The sequence below is a fragment of the Stegodyphus dumicola genome, chromosome 7, assembly GCF_044657685.1.
Source record: "Stegodyphus dumicola isolate Sdum_Otavi_A_Nest chromosome 7, ASM4465768v1".
NCBI classification, from domain to species: Eukaryota; Metazoa; Arthropoda; class Arachnida; order Araneae; family Eresidae; genus Stegodyphus; species Stegodyphus dumicola.
Genome location: NC_140774.1, coordinates 51,190,378 through 51,206,210, shown reverse-complemented (window position 1 = coordinate 51,206,210; position 15,833 = coordinate 51,190,378). Strand labels below are relative to the sequence as shown.

The following is a 15,833-nucleotide window of genomic DNA, read 5'->3' as shown; positions in this document are numbered from 1 at the left end:
AAAGTCAAACAGAAGTGGCCACATGGCAAAATATAAGTCCTTATGTGGTTCATAGACTTTAGCAACAATTTCTAACAACAGATTCCGCATCCAGAAGGTTCAGCCAAAGACGACCAATCGTTACAATGAGTGCTGATGACCGATATTTGTGGTTATGCACATAAAGAAACCTCAATTCAATAATAAATTGCAGCTACTGGAAGGTTGATGTCAATGTCAGCTGTCTATAGAAGGCTTCACAAAGGAGATCTCTATGGGAGACCACCAGCCATTTGCATGCTGCTCACATCGTATTATAAAAGGGAACATTTGAGTTGGGCACGCCAACATGTCCACTTGACACCTAATCAATGGAGAGCTGTTTTCTTTACAGATAAGTTCAGGTTTAACCTCCAAAGTGATAGTAGATGTTATTTGATTTAGAGAAAACCTGGAATATGTTTATCATCCATCAAATATCCATGAAAGAGATGCATGCAGAGGAGGCATTTCTGTATTTGGTGTGATATATCTTTGGGTGGATGCACAGACCATCATGTGTTTCTATGTAGAACTTTGAATGCTGAGTGCTACAGAAATGACATCCTTGATGCTTATATGCATCCTTGTGCTGAACAATAAGTGATAATATCCTGCTACAGGAAAACAACGCTGGACCTCACAAGGCTGATATCGGAGATAATTTGAAAAGTTAAAATGTTCTTAATGCCAACTAAAATACCACTAGCATTACGCCTAGTTAGTTTCAAGTAAAAACCAGGGAAGTTGTATTTAGTTAAATCAATGTACAGTCAAAAGTCGTTAATTTGGACACCCATAATCCGGACCTCAAAGCTACAAACATTCTGCGCATGTGTCGCGACGCATGCGGTTGCAGATTGACGCATGCATGTTGCAGATTGATGCATGCATGTTGCAGATTGCGTTGTTCCTTAATCTTCGAATTGGATCCGGCTTATTAATTTTTGCAGACTGTTAGAGCAATTTTATAAAAGTAAGCTTGAACTTTCGATTATTCATATAGCATTTCCGATGCTGGAGCTGCCAAAGGACCTACAAAGCGAAAGTATGTTTCAATGTCCATCAAACAAAAAGTGGAGTGGAATTGGTGCAAAAAATAGAAAAAGGCATATCCATTGTTTCTCTAACCATTCCAAAATCTGTTTATCAATTTCACGCTGCTCTGCGGGGGGGGACGCCGCGGCGCGCAATGAATTGGAAGTTGATCTGTCAGCACTATCCTTATCTTCAGGGCAGATGTTTTTATTTTATTTGGCTTATAATTCCTTACTAAATGTAGTATTTCATCTCGATGTACTCCGTCTTTGATATGATTTAAATCAAATTCCTCGTCATTATAATTCATTTCCGATAGTGAAGAAAGGGACACAGAGGTGATTGAAAACGAAAAAATTTCGATTGACAAATTGGTCGGTATTCTCAACACAGCAATTATAGGACTTGAACAGCGGAACTTTGTAACTGAACAAGAAATTATGTCTGTTTATAGAATTAAAGAGAAAGTATTATCACATAAAACGAAGCATTTTAAACAACTTACATTGAAAGAAATGTTTAATAAAGTATACAAATAAATATTAAGCTTTTTTTTTTGTAAATTTTGATACCCTTATCATAATTGTTCTTTTATTTCATAAATTACGGTTTCATATTTATAATTTTATAATTTCTGCATGGCATCTTACCAGATTTAAACTGATGATCTATAATCCGGAAAAATCGATAATCCATAATCGCCGAAGTCTCGACAAGTCCAGATTAACGACTTTTAACTGTATTAGAGTTTTGCTTTTATTATCATAAAAACAATGTCATGTGACCCTAACATAATCTGGAGTTGTGTTCATTTTTCCTGATAAATTCCACTGGCATTCCGTTGGAGAATTTTCAATCATTGAATTTCCTTAAAAAAGAAAATTTGTATTATTTTTGAAGTCATCACCAAAGAAAGAAGACGAGAGGTTGGCAAAGCTCTAGCAAATTTAACGTCATCCAGGTTTCCTATTTATTATCATTCTTGTGTAACACTCAATTTAATGTAACAGTCTTTAATTTCTAATTTTGTTGCACATAATATGCCAAAAGAATTTCCTCAAAAATAATTTCTGAATTTTCTAATGCAGTCAAAAGTTTTTAATCTGGAATGATCCGGACCTCAAAGCTACAAACTTTGTGCGCATGCACATAATACCTTTACGCATGCACATATGCATTTATGCATGTGCATAATACCTTTACGCATGCTCTTTTAATGTATAAAGGACGGTATAAGCTAAGCTAAAATTATCTAATTATCTATTTCAGTTAATGTTGCAGATTGCATTATTCCTTAATCTTCAAATTGGATCCAGCTTATTATTTTTTGCAGACTGTTAGAGCAATTTTATAAAAGTAAGCTTGAACTTTCAATTATGTCAAAAAGAATTTCCGATTCTGGAGCTGCCAAAGGATCCACAAAGCGAAAGCATGTTTCGATGTCCTTCAAACAAAAAGTGGAATTGCTGCAAAAAATGGATAAAGGCATGAGGAAAGTGACAGAGAGGTTAGTAAAAACGAAAAAATTTCAATTGAGAAGTTAGTCAGTATTCTCTGCACAGCAATTACAGACTTGAACAGCGGAATTTTGTTACTGAACAAGAAATTATGTCTGTTTATAGAATTAAAGAGAAAGTATTAGCACATAAAACGAAGCAACTTAAACAACTTGCATTAAAAGAAATGTTTAGTAAAGTAAACAAATAAATATTAGGCCTTTTTTTTTTGTAAACTTATGATCTATAATCCGGAATCACTGAAGTCCTGACGAGTCCAGATTAAAGACATTTGACTGTACTAAAAATAAGTTATTAATATTCTCATGCAATTTCATTACTTGTATATTAATATTGAGTCATAATCTAATAATCTACTAATAAATTACTTAAACTGGAAATATTTTTCATTCTTAATTTATGCAAATAATGTTATAAATTGGTTATGTAGCATTACTGAATTTTGTCACTTTTTCTAGAACATGAATTATATAAGATTCTGTGAGTAAGATCTACAATTTGAATAAATTTATAATGAACAATATTTTTCTTAACAATTTGCATAGTAAGGCTCATCACTTAATCTGTTAACATTAGAAGCATTTTTCTCAAGTTATATTTCGTGTTTAGTTATGTAAAAATGCAAATATTTTGAACTATGGAGATTTTGAAAACGTATCAGCTGTTAAATTTCACAATTTTCAAAGAGCCTTTTTATTTTAAATTTAAAAATACCAAAAATATGAATACTATTTGCATGATTTAAATCATATTTGTAATTAGTACAGTCAAAAGTCATTAATTCGGACACCCATAATCCGGAATGATCTATAATCCGCACCTCAAAGCTAAAAACTTTCTGCGCATGCGCTGCGTTGACACATGCGCATAGGCGTTTACGTGTGCGCCTAAGACCTTTACGACTGCGCATATGCGTGTGCGCAAGCGCAGAATACATTTTCGCTTGCACGTTTAATGTATAATGGACGGTATAAGCTAAAATTATCTAATTATCTATTTCAGTTAAAGTTAATGATTGCGTTGTTCCTTAATCTTCGAATTGGATGCGGTTTATTATTTTTTGCCGACTGTAAGAGCAATTTTATAAAAGTAAACTTGAACTTTCGATTATGTCAAATAGAATTTCCGATGCTGGAGCTTCCAAAGGATCTACAAAACGAAAGTATGTTTCGATGTCCGTCAAACAAAAAGTGGAATTGCTGCAAAAAATGGATAAAGACATGAAGAAGGTGACAGAGAGGTTAGTGAAAACGAAAAAATTTCGATTGACAAGTTGGTCGGTATTCTCGGCACAGCAATTACGGGACTTGAACAGCGAAACTTTGTAACTGAACAAGAAATTATGTCTGTTTATAGAATTAAAGAGAAGGTATTATCACATAAAACGAAGCAACTTAAACAACTTACATTGAAAGAAATGTTTAATAAAGTAAACAAATATTAAGCTTTTTTTTTTTTTTTTTTTTGTAAATTTTGATACCCTTTAGATCATAATTGTTCTTCATTTCATAAATTATGGTTTCATATTTTTAATTTTAGAATTTCTGCATGCCATCTTGCGAGATTTAAACTGATGATCGTTAATCCGGAATTGCCGAAGTCCCGACGAGTCCGGATTAACGACTTTTGACTGTAGTATATGTCTATAACCAGAATTTTCAAAAGTAAGATCTACTAAAAAGCCTTCATGGGTATGATGATTTTTTTTTAAATTTTATTTGAACAATGTTATAAGTTTTAAAAATTTACTTTCTTTTTTATGCCATTTTAGATTAAAAAAAGAAGCTTTTAAAACTGAAGTTATTTTGGCATTCAGTTTCAGTTTTATGCAATAATAAATATTTATTTTCATGAAATTGCCAGCAGAAAATATTATTTTTCCTTAAGAACAAGTGTGGAATAGTTGTACAGTTTTTATAAAGTTTTTAAGGTTAAATGTTTCATCAGGATGTTAGACTGTAATTAAAGCTTTCAACTTGCTATATTTTGTAATTTTTTTCCCTTGCATATCAACGTTTACAATAGTTTAAAGTATGGATTTTGTTATTAATATTTATTATCCATATATATAAGATTTTTTCCTCTTTCAATATAGAATATGGGAAATTCTGCTCCTCACTCTGCACCTGGAAGACTTTCAGTATTTTCACCTCCTATGCATGGAAAAATGGGTAAAAATTTGCTATTTATATATTTTTGAAAAAACATGTGTTAATAATAATTAAATTTAAAACTAAATTGTTATTAATTAACATAATTAGAACAGTTGTAAATTAATCTATTGAAATGTTTCAAAATTTTGATTGAAGGGGGTGACATTTTAAAGTTTTATTGCGTTAAATCTTCAAAATATTTGACAATTCAACTGACATTAATATTGTCAAAAATGTTATATCATATCCTGTTAAATAAAGGGGTCTATGAGGTAAAAGTTTTTATTCTAACATTAATGCTGTTAAGAATATTTTCTGCAGTTTATGTCAATGGGAAAAACAATACTTTTGCATTATCCACCCAACCCAGTTGCCAATTGTTGGTGACTACTTTTTTGGCAACCTAGCATGTAAAAAACAGTAGCCATTTCAAAAAATGGCAGTGCACTGAAAATTTCACAAAACAGCAACATATCCATAATGAAGCACTGAAAACAACCCATAATCATATCCATAATGAAGCACTAAAAATTACGTAACATAACATCCATAATAAAACATTGAAAATTACACAGAACAGCAACAAATTAGCTAAAGCAAAAATACAACAAATATCCATAATAAAACACTTTCTAGCTTTCTTTTTTCCTGGTCTTCTTCTCATGTGCACAGCAATCTGTTTAACTTCAGATCAATCAGAGAATTACAGATTTCTTGGCATTGCAGAGCAATTTGACGCACAGCTCTCCATGTACGTATTGACCTGTTTTAACTTTAAAAAAATTAGAGAGTTATACATATTCAGAAAAAGTTATTATCGCAACCTAAGACCAGTTCATAAACTATTTCAAACTGCAAGATTTCTATAATAATATAACATCAGAGATAAATAAAAACTAGCCAAATGCATAATTTAAAATGCACTTTATTACTTTAACAATAATAACACAAATCAATTTGGACAATATTTACATTTCTGAAGTCAGTGAATACTGTTCATCTATCTGCTTTAACATTTCTTTAAACAATCTTTTTGTTTTCCTTCCTAACATTTTCACCAAATGAATTCCCCAAGATAACTTGAAAGTTGACGGCTTGGTGTCCTTTCTTCCTTTTATGTATTTATACACTGAACAGATCCCCATAGTCTCTCCATATTTTACATGTGCATGACTCTTAGGAGATTTGTAAAAGAGTATTTATGATTTAATTTCCAATTATCATAAGCAGCTCACTTAAGTTCTTTCGTACTGTAGCCTGTACAACCTATCTGAAAAGACTGTACTTCTTTCAGCAATATGCTTTTTGATTTTGCTCATAAGTGTTGCCATGCTGCAATCAGGAATAAGAAATAAAAATTTTTCCTGACATTCCCTTTAAATCCCTCCAAAAATTCCACTGCTGCTGAAGAACATAACCCACACTGCATGTCTTATAACTAAACTTTAATATTTTTCAATGATGCATCCATTGACACCAGTTTTTCTACAATCTTCTTTTTCTATACTAGACACACACACACACGTCTCACAGATAATTAGAGACATATCAAATTCTTCACTGCCTGATGTATATTTTTTATGTAGTATTTTAGACCAGCAATAAATAAAGCAAACAGCTGTCGTAAGCAATATTTGGCTATCTTCGAACCGATTTCCTACTTGCATTGAAACACTTTGCTGGCAATTTTTAACAATACATTTCCATGCAATTTGATTATTTGTAATATATAACTTCATGGAATATGCATTCATGTGCTCTCTACTACTAGGTAAAAGCCATATTTCTGAAAAAATGCAGCACTTTCTTTTTCATCAGCTGGCAAACTTCACGTTGGCATTATGATTCATAACAAGAAAAAAACATTTCCGCACACTTATCACAAGCCGAAACTACAAATATAACACTCAAATTTCAAAACCACTCACATTGCATGCTGGTGTAATGCATATGCAACCATCAGTGGATTGTCAGAGAAAATATATTTTCATAAAATTCTGATTACCTATTTTGGTAACATAGTGCTTTGCCTAGGGATTCTTGTCACGACTGAGCAAATAATTGGACCATACTGAAAAAACTGGTGTGTCATATTCTTAAAATAAGCTTCTTGAAAATAAAGTTATTTTTCTTCCCTGTTTTAGAAAAATTAGTTTTAATGATGCAGGATAACAACCTCTTTCCCATTATTATTGATCACTTTGAGTTTTATTATATCCAATACCATATATATCAAGTAGATTTATTTCAAAGTAGTTTAACTTCTACTCATGTCTGATTTTTGATAATTTCTTGGTGTTAGGAAAAAAAAGGTTGTTCTGACATGATCTGCAAAATATTAGATTATTAGAAAAATATTAGGGATTGCTAATGTGACAAATTATTTCAGATGTCTTCTATGTGCAAGTAGCTTTATGGGAAAATATGTAAGAACAATATAATTTTATGAAAGAAATTTTTTTTAGATGAATATTGTAATGTGAGACTCATTTTTATCTTTTAAGCAGTGAATTATATCTTAATGTCTTATGCGTTGAAATCTGGCCAGTGAATATTAAAAGAAATACTGAATAGGAAAAAAAAAAACCATTTATTTACAGAGAGAATTTTTAAGGAAAAGTCATTTTTCTCCTATCATTTAGCTGCGAGTTGTACATATATCCTTAGTGGATCCTCAGTTGTATATCCTTAATTGTAATCCTAAGCATATTTTAAGAATATATTTTTAGATTCTGAATGTAATTCATTTATATATTGTGTTTTGTACTCTTTGTTGCATTAAGCATGCATGATAATGCATGTGCATTGTTTTAGTATTTAAAAGCCTTAAAACATAAATTTTATTTTAGGTGTCATTCCCAGCCCTGAAACTCCCTCTCCTTCCTCAGCAATAAGAAAATTAAAGTATGTATTTTCCCCCTCTGTTTATTATCTAAAATATAGTTTGTTATTGTTATTGTCAGAGGACTTTTTTCAGGGGGGCTGAAATTGTGCTACTGATATCACTAATGAATATTTTTTATTTTAAAATTTCAGATCTTCTTTGCTATAGGATAACATGGTGTGGAATTTTTAGTTGCTTCAGTAAACAAAGAATTGAAATAGAATGGCTTATTTCAAAATTTTTTATTAATGATATTTAGTTTGTAATCAAGAACATTGGTATAAAAGATAAGAATAATATGTTTAATTAATAAATCCTAATGAGCAAAAATATCAGCTAAGAATTATACAGTTAAATTTTCCTCTCTATTCCAAGCATCTCCAAATAAATTCATTTAAGTAACAGTTAAATAAAGTGTACTTTAGCACATATATCTTTATGTTAACCCTTTGCGGCTCAGTGTTTCACTACATGGAACACCCAAATTGAATCACTTCTGAAACCTTTAAATTCAACCGTAAATAGATAAAAATGCCTTTATAATATACTTTGAACTTTTCTTTTTAAACAGTAGATAGCAGCATATCACAAGGAGACACATACTTTTCATTTATTATGTGTTATTAAAATCCACTTTTTTTCAAGTAATTTTCTCTATTTTTTAATGATATAAAAAATTTTATTCGGAAAAAAAAAATAGGCATAATTTTGCAGGCTGTACTCCAAATTATTTTTTCTATATTTTTTTTTTATCTTTCGTACAAAAACCATACGCAGAATCATTGAATAAAGCTGGGTGTTCCGTTAGCGGGAACACTGTGCCTTTAGCGATCTCATGCTGTTACGAATCAGAACATCCGTTGTTTACGTTTTCTGTTTCCGTTGTTTTTTTGGGGGGGAACGAATTCACACAAAGCAGTATTGAGGGATGAGGTGTGTTTTGTGTTATGAAAGCCTTAATATTGGCATCTTGGATTTTTTGGGAGTAGTTTTTAGGCGGGAATTTAATAGTAACTTGACTCATCTTTACTTAGACTTGCGCGAATTTTTTGCTGTCGCTTTTTAGTCTCATTCCCATTTATTTTCAATAATTGTGTAGATATTTTTCTTGTATGTATATATTATAGGCTTATTTTTCTTTATTGGTAATATTAATCGTAGTTAATTTTTTTTATTATTAATTTTCCATAAATGGTGCGGAGAGGTCTAACTCTTTTCGAAGCGCTAAAAGTGTTTCATGAATTACCCTTGGATTCTGAATCAGAGCGTAAGGATAGCAGCGATACTGAGGTATACGCTCCTGAACCACTTGTGCAATCCGATGATGATATGTCAGATGAAACTCATTTATCTGATGAGGAGGTTGATGATCCCTCTCAGCCAGGCCCCTCTACACAGCCTCAAGTTCCTACTTGGAATTCTAAACAGAAGTTGCAAAAGTTACTTCCGGAATTTACACGGATAAGTGGGCCAAATGCAAAGCTATGGGAATTACCTGAGAAAACACCATTAGCAGTGTTCCAAGAGATTTTTTCACTTCAGCTGATGGAACACATAGTTTTCCAAACAAATCTCTATGCGACACAAAAATGTAAACCTTTGTCACCACTCACTTTAGTTAAATTATACATATTTCTGGGAATCAATCTGCTGATGGGCATAAAGAGGATGCCGAGTTATAAGGATTTCTTGGCAAATAATGAAGCCCTTGGAGATGAATTCATTTGCTGTTATATGTCATGTAGAAGGTTTTCATGGATTCTCGGCAATTTGCACCTATATGACAACGTGCTTGAGCCAAAAAAGAACGATGTAAATTTCGACCGTCTGTATAAAGTGCGGCCATTATTAGATTATCTGTCTAAGAGTTTTTTAGATGCTCTGCATCCTAGTGAAAATCAGTCGATAGATGAGTCGATTATCAAATTCAAGGGGCGCAGCACAATCAAACAATACATGCCCAAGAAACCAATAAAACGTGGTTTCAAAGTATGCATGAGGTGTGATGAGAGCGCTTTTGCATCCCAGTTCAAGATTTATTCAGGCAAAAAAGAAGTTGTAGAGAAAAATCTGGGCGAGAAAGTGGTGAAAAGATTGACAGAATGCCTGAATGGCAAAAATCACCAGGTATTCATGGACAATTATTTTACGACATACGAACTTTTTCGCTACTTGGAAACCAAAAGTATATATGCCTGTAGAACTGCCATGATAGGCAGAAAAAATTTACCCAAGTCTCTGCTTGCCCAGGACAAGGAGTTGAAAAGAGGGGAATTTGACTGGGCTGTCAGTAATGACAATCTAACTTGCCTCAAATGGAAGGATAAGAGATGTGTCACAACCCTGTCTTCCCTTCCTGATGCCGTTGATCAAATTCAAATTGAACGAAAAGAAAAAGACGGCACAAAAGTAAACATAAATTGCCCAAAAGCAATTTCAACTTAGAATATGAAAATGGGATTCGTAGACTGTTGAGATATCTGTAATCGCATTCTTACTGGTTAAAAGGAAGTATAGCTTTCTGTCACGTCCGAAACATTCATTAGCTTTCAGCCAGGTTCGAGTTATTCTGAAACTTAATCCCATTCTGTATGTTAATTTTGATTAGTTATTTATTGTGTCTTGTTTATGATTTGTTAAACCATGATCTGTTATAAAGTTATATATATGACCTCTGTAACCGCTCATCCTTGCTTGTACTTACTTATTTGCTTGTATTTATCATTACTTGTATTATTCTGCTTGTGCTTATCTCTGCTTGCATGTAACTCTGTGTGTATCTCTGCATATCTCAGTAATAAATATTTGCTTTGTGAACCACGGCATTTTCTATGTTTAACAGCAGAGCGTGGTTCCTTCAAAAGTTAGAATTTGCTGATATTTTCCCTAATTGAACCTTCAGTGTAATAATTTATCATTCGCGTGATTTTGATTTGGTGTATCGTGAATGATGGCTTTTTCCGGAGGTGAAAGGGAAGCTTTTGGTGTAGCACCATTTGACGGTGTTAATAACTTTACTGTTTGGTGTCGAAGAGTTTGAGCAGTATTTATGGCAAGAGAATTGGATACGTTTTTGGAAACATAAGCAGTTGCAAACAGAGTTGCAGATGTTTTGAAATCAAAAAAGGCTTATGCCTTAATACTTGAGCTTCTAAGTGATAATGTTATTGCTTCTCTTCAACGTGAAGACACAGCATGTAAAATATGGAAGAAACTACAGGCTACGTAAAACGCTAAAGGTGCAGTGAGTCAAATTTTAATGCGTAAACATCTAGCTACCATAAGGAAATCCAAGGATGTGTCAATGAGACAGCATAATGAACTTGGTGAGTAGTCTACGCGTCTCTGGCTCTGAAGTAAGTGACTTTGATATTATTATTTACATTTTAAAGTGTTTGCCAAAGGAATATGAAAATATTAAGGCATCTCTAGAAAATCAGCCAAGCAATAATTTGAGTTTAGATTTTGTTATAAGTAGACTTATTGATTGTGAATCTCTTATGTTTGATTATAAAAATGAAAATAAGTATTCTAAACCAAATACAGATAACTCTGTTTTTATTAGTGCTCATAAAGAATTGTTTTGTACTTATTGTAAAAGAAAAGGACATTCTGTTAAATTTTGTAGAAAAAAGAACTGCGTCTGTCATAACTGTGGGAAAACTGGTCATTTCAAAAGTGAATGTTTTGATAATTCTAAAAAGCAGGCAAATTCATGTAGCAATAAGTATGCATCTCCTGCAATATCTTTTATGGCTGGAAATCTTGTGCATGATCAATTTATTATTGATTCTGGTGCAACTTCTCGTACGTCTTCTCACAAGGAATGGTTTACCTCAATTAAGCCTAAGACTGGAACTGTCAAGTGCGCGTCTAAGTCGGCGGTTTTAGAAGTGGAAGGAATTGGTGATATTTGCGGTAAAACTAAGAATGGTGTTGAAATAATGTTAAAAGATGTTCTTTACATTCCAAAATTAAATGGGCAATTAATTTCTGTAAAAAATATTGAAGCTGCAGGTTTGAGCGTAATTTTTAAAAATGAAATAGTTTACATTGAACACAAAAACAAGCGTTTTGGATTTGGATATTTGGACAAATGTGGGCAATATTTTAGTGATTTTTCACCAAATATATTTACAGCTTTATCAGTAAAGAATGATGATTTATGGCACAGAAGATTTGGACACTGCTGGGATCAAAAATTAAAACTATTGAATCTTCCTGCAAAAGAATCCTTTTGTGAAGTATGTGTTCATGCTAAACAAAGTGCTTTGCCTATAGGAAAGGGTGCTCGCATAAAAGAATCCAAACCGCTTATAACTGTACACACTGATATATGTGGTCCAATAGAACCTCAAACACTCCATGGGGAAAAGTATTTCATGAATATAATTGATGACTATTCGCGATTTATGGAAATCAAACTGCTCAAAAGAAAAGTGACATTGCTAATGAACTGAAGCTATTCTTTAAATTGAATCCAACTGTTAAAAAACTGCGCTGTGACAATGCCAAAGAATATGTCAGTGGAAAATTGCATGAAGTTGCTAAAAGAGCAGGTGTAAAAATAAATCCTGCACCTCCCTATACACCTTTTATAAATGGTGTTGCTGAACGAGCAAATAGAACTGTACTGGAAAATGCTAGAGCAATAATATTTGAAGCAAAATTACCAAAATTCCTTTGGGGTGAAGCAGTACTTACGGCTGCTTACATAAATAATCGACTTCCAAATAGTTCAATTGAAAATTGTGTTCCTTATTTTCTGAAGTATGGTGAAAATCCTGATTTAACAAACATGTGCGTATTTGGCTGTGATGCTTATACTCTTGTGCCAACATCGCAAAGAAAGAAACTAGATGAAAAATCAGTCAGAATGATATTTGTAGGTTATTCCACAATGGGATATCGTTTAATGATTCCAGAAACAAGACTCATCATTGTTTCCAGAAGTTTTAAATTTAATGAAAAAAAGAAGAAAGTAGAAAATCAAAAATATATTTCCGATAGTTCTGATTTGAGTGAAAATGACAATGATAACATTAAAAATGAAGACAAATCAATTTCAGACACTGATAACGGCGAATTAAATCCTGCAAATAAGAAGGAGGAACAAAGAAAGTTTTCAAGAGAAAAGAAACAGCCAGTTAGGTATCCTGATCCTGAGATTTACCAAGTAATGTTTGCACAAGACACTCTGGTATTTGAAGATATTGCAAATCTACCACAAGTAGAACAAGAACCATGGAAAAGAGCTATGGACGAGGAAATGAAATCTATGGAAGATAACGACGTCTGGGACCTACAAAGTTTACCCCCTGATAAAAGAGCCATTTCCTGCAAATGGGTTCTACGTAAAAAACGAGATGGAACTTACAAAGCGAGGCTTGTTGCTCGTGGCTTTATGCAAAAGGAAGGCGTAGATTATACAGAAACATTTTCTCCAGTGATTAGTATGTGCTCTTTACGTTTAATCCTGATAATTATCAATAATGAAGGTTTTCAAACTTTTACTTTAGATGTCAAGACAGCTTTCTTGAACGGTAAGTTAGATGAGGTCATCTACATGGACCAGCCAAAAGGATATGATGATATGAGTAGTAAGAAATGTAAACTTAAAAAGAGTTTATACGGTCTTAAACAATCTCCTCGACAATGGTATCACAGGGTTCGTACGGTCCTTAAAAGTCCTTAATTTTTTCAAAAATGATTTTTGGTCTTTCAAAGTCCTTAATTTTTTCAAAAATGATTTTTGGTCCTTAAAAGTCCTTAATTTTGGCCAAAATGAATAAACGGTCCTTAATTTTGCTCATTTGACATTTCTTATCTTTCTAATGATTGCCATTCTCAGTGTGAATTGCGATTTCTCATGAATATGGAATTAAAATTACACGGCTCTTAACCAATCTGTTGGCGGATTTGCGTTGCAAACGATAAAAAAAAAAAAAAAAAAAAAAAAAATTAGCTACCCGAACGAAAGTATTGGTGTCTGATTGGCTATTCACTCAATCTTTCGAAACAGGTGTTATCCATAAATTTAGGCAGATTGTGACGAAAGCGTGAAGCCGGATGTTCTTTAAGAGGCGAAAGTGATGATGAAGGTTGCTTGAGAAAAACAAGGGGGGGGGGAATCTGAAAATATTTGCCAAAATTAGAGCAGTTCCAACCTGGAAGGCCACAACCCTTCCGACGCCAATAGGAACGAGATGCCTGGAAAGTGCATTTCAATAAACTGTGTCCTCATCAAGCTGACTACAAAGGCTGGATATTGATGGATGACAATCCTTATAAAGCTAAATGTGGTCTTTGTCTGAAACAAATTGAAATTTCTAGAATGAGAGAGTCAGCGCTGAAAATTCACATGAAAATTAAGTTTCGTTTTATCATTTCAATTTGGTTTTACACGGTTTTGCTTAGCTTAATTTCTGTGTTTGTTTCAATTAAGCCATAAATTAATTTTTTATCACCTTCTACGGAGTTTATTCTCTTTTGCACATACTATATGTGTGGGATATCGGGATTATGAGTTTATTTCTGCAGATGGTCTGTTATCGATTTCGCGGGAAATCTGTTAGCTCCATTTCGATTTTAGGTTATGTTGTAACGAAAGTTCTAGATCAAAGTCGAATCACTCATAATCCAAAAATGAGATGCATGGCCTGGAGGGTTTTCCATAAATTTTAATGAAACTTAATATTTACATATATACAATGTAGGCTAAAATGCCTGAATCGAATATTTAATGCTCAAAAGGAACTGAATAATTCCAGCTAAAATCTAAATCGAATTCTATTGCGTAGTGCATCGAAATTCTACCTTCAAGAAGAAGAATATTTTTTCAAGTCACGTGTTCAGAAGGGGAAAGGTTAAGTAAGCCAATATATGGACTCCTAACGCCATCTCTTGGCGATATCAAAGAATATTCCTTAACACACTTCCCACCTGAACTCTGACAAGAGTTCATCTAACTCAATTATACATACAATCAAGTACATAAATCACTATTCTATAAAAATATTAAAATATACTAATTAGTCAAACACTTGAATTCCAATACAGGTTATACACTTCATGTATCAAATAATAAATGTTATAACTAATAAATGAACTAAATTTTAAAATATTTTCGACTTAACTGAACAAACTTAACTAACGATATTCAATTTAATCATTAATAGACCAAAAAAGAAAAAAGCATAACTAAATCGTTAAAATTCAAAATATCTAAAGTTCAAGAGGATATAGATGTTGAACAGTACGTTTTAAAGTCCCATTACCAGTTTTTAATTCGAATGATCGGACTTTACCATCACGTCCAGGAATAATTTTTATGATTCTACCAAGTTTCCATAACAGTTTGTTTTTATTATCTCCTTCGACTAAAACAACATCTCCTACTTTTAGTTCTGGTTAAAGTTGCGGATTCTTCAAGAAATGGGCAGTTCTAAGATCTAATAAATATTGTTGCTTCCATTTCCACCACAACTGTTTTAACAGCAATTCTTGATAACGCTTTCTTTTTAACAGCTTTTCTCTTGTCGTTTCGCTACCGATGATTCTAGCAAAGGTCAAAGGATACTTCAAATCAGTTTGTCCAATGTTTAAGAAGTGCATTGGAGTCAACGGTTGCGACTCGTCATTGTCGTTGTAAACGTAACTTAGAGGTCGTGAATTAAGAACTGACTCCACTTCGACAAGTAGTGTAGACATTTCTTCGAAAGTCAACAATGCTTTTCTTACGATTTTTCTTAAACATTCTTTAACAGATCTAACAAGTCTCTCATAAAACCCTCCCCACCATGGGGCTCGTTCGATTATAAATTTCCAATGGATTCTTTCTTTGGCAATGAAATTCTTGAATTTGTCATCTTTTAAAACTTTTGAAAAATTCTCAATTCTTTCTTTGTCCTCTTAAAGGTCTTGGCGTTGTCAGAGTAGATGATTACGCAGTTTCCTCTTCTGCTGAAAAATCTACGAAATGCAAGTAAAAAGGATTCTGTTGACATATCTGATACAAGTTCTAAGTGTACAGCTCGGGTTACTGCACAAACGAACAAAACAATATAGGATTTTCGAATGTCTTTAGAACTCTTTACGTAAACTGGTCCGGCGAAATCAATTCCACAGACTGCAAATGGAGGCGATTCTTGGATTCTATCCTTTGGTAAGGGTGCTGTCATCTGGTCTGCTGGTTTAGCTAAATATTTTTGGCAAATTATACAA

General features: G+C 32.9%; 1 protein-coding gene across 10 annotated transcripts in view; it reads left to right on the top strand.

Annotated features, from left to right (window-relative positions):
• The window catches only part of narya (RING finger protein narya), a 213,841-nt gene that overhangs the window by 140,255 nt on the left and 57,753 nt on the right, over positions 1-15,833 (top strand). For all 10 annotated transcript variants that reach the window (XM_085820189.1, XM_085820190.1, XM_085820192.1 and 7 more), the window contains 2 exons: positions 4,669-4,744; positions 7,576-7,630. In XM_085820189.1, the coding sequence (XP_085676315.1) occupies positions 4,669-4,744; positions 7,576-7,630 (131 nt within the window). The remainder of the gene's footprint in view (positions 1-4,668; positions 4,745-7,575; positions 7,631-15,833) is intronic.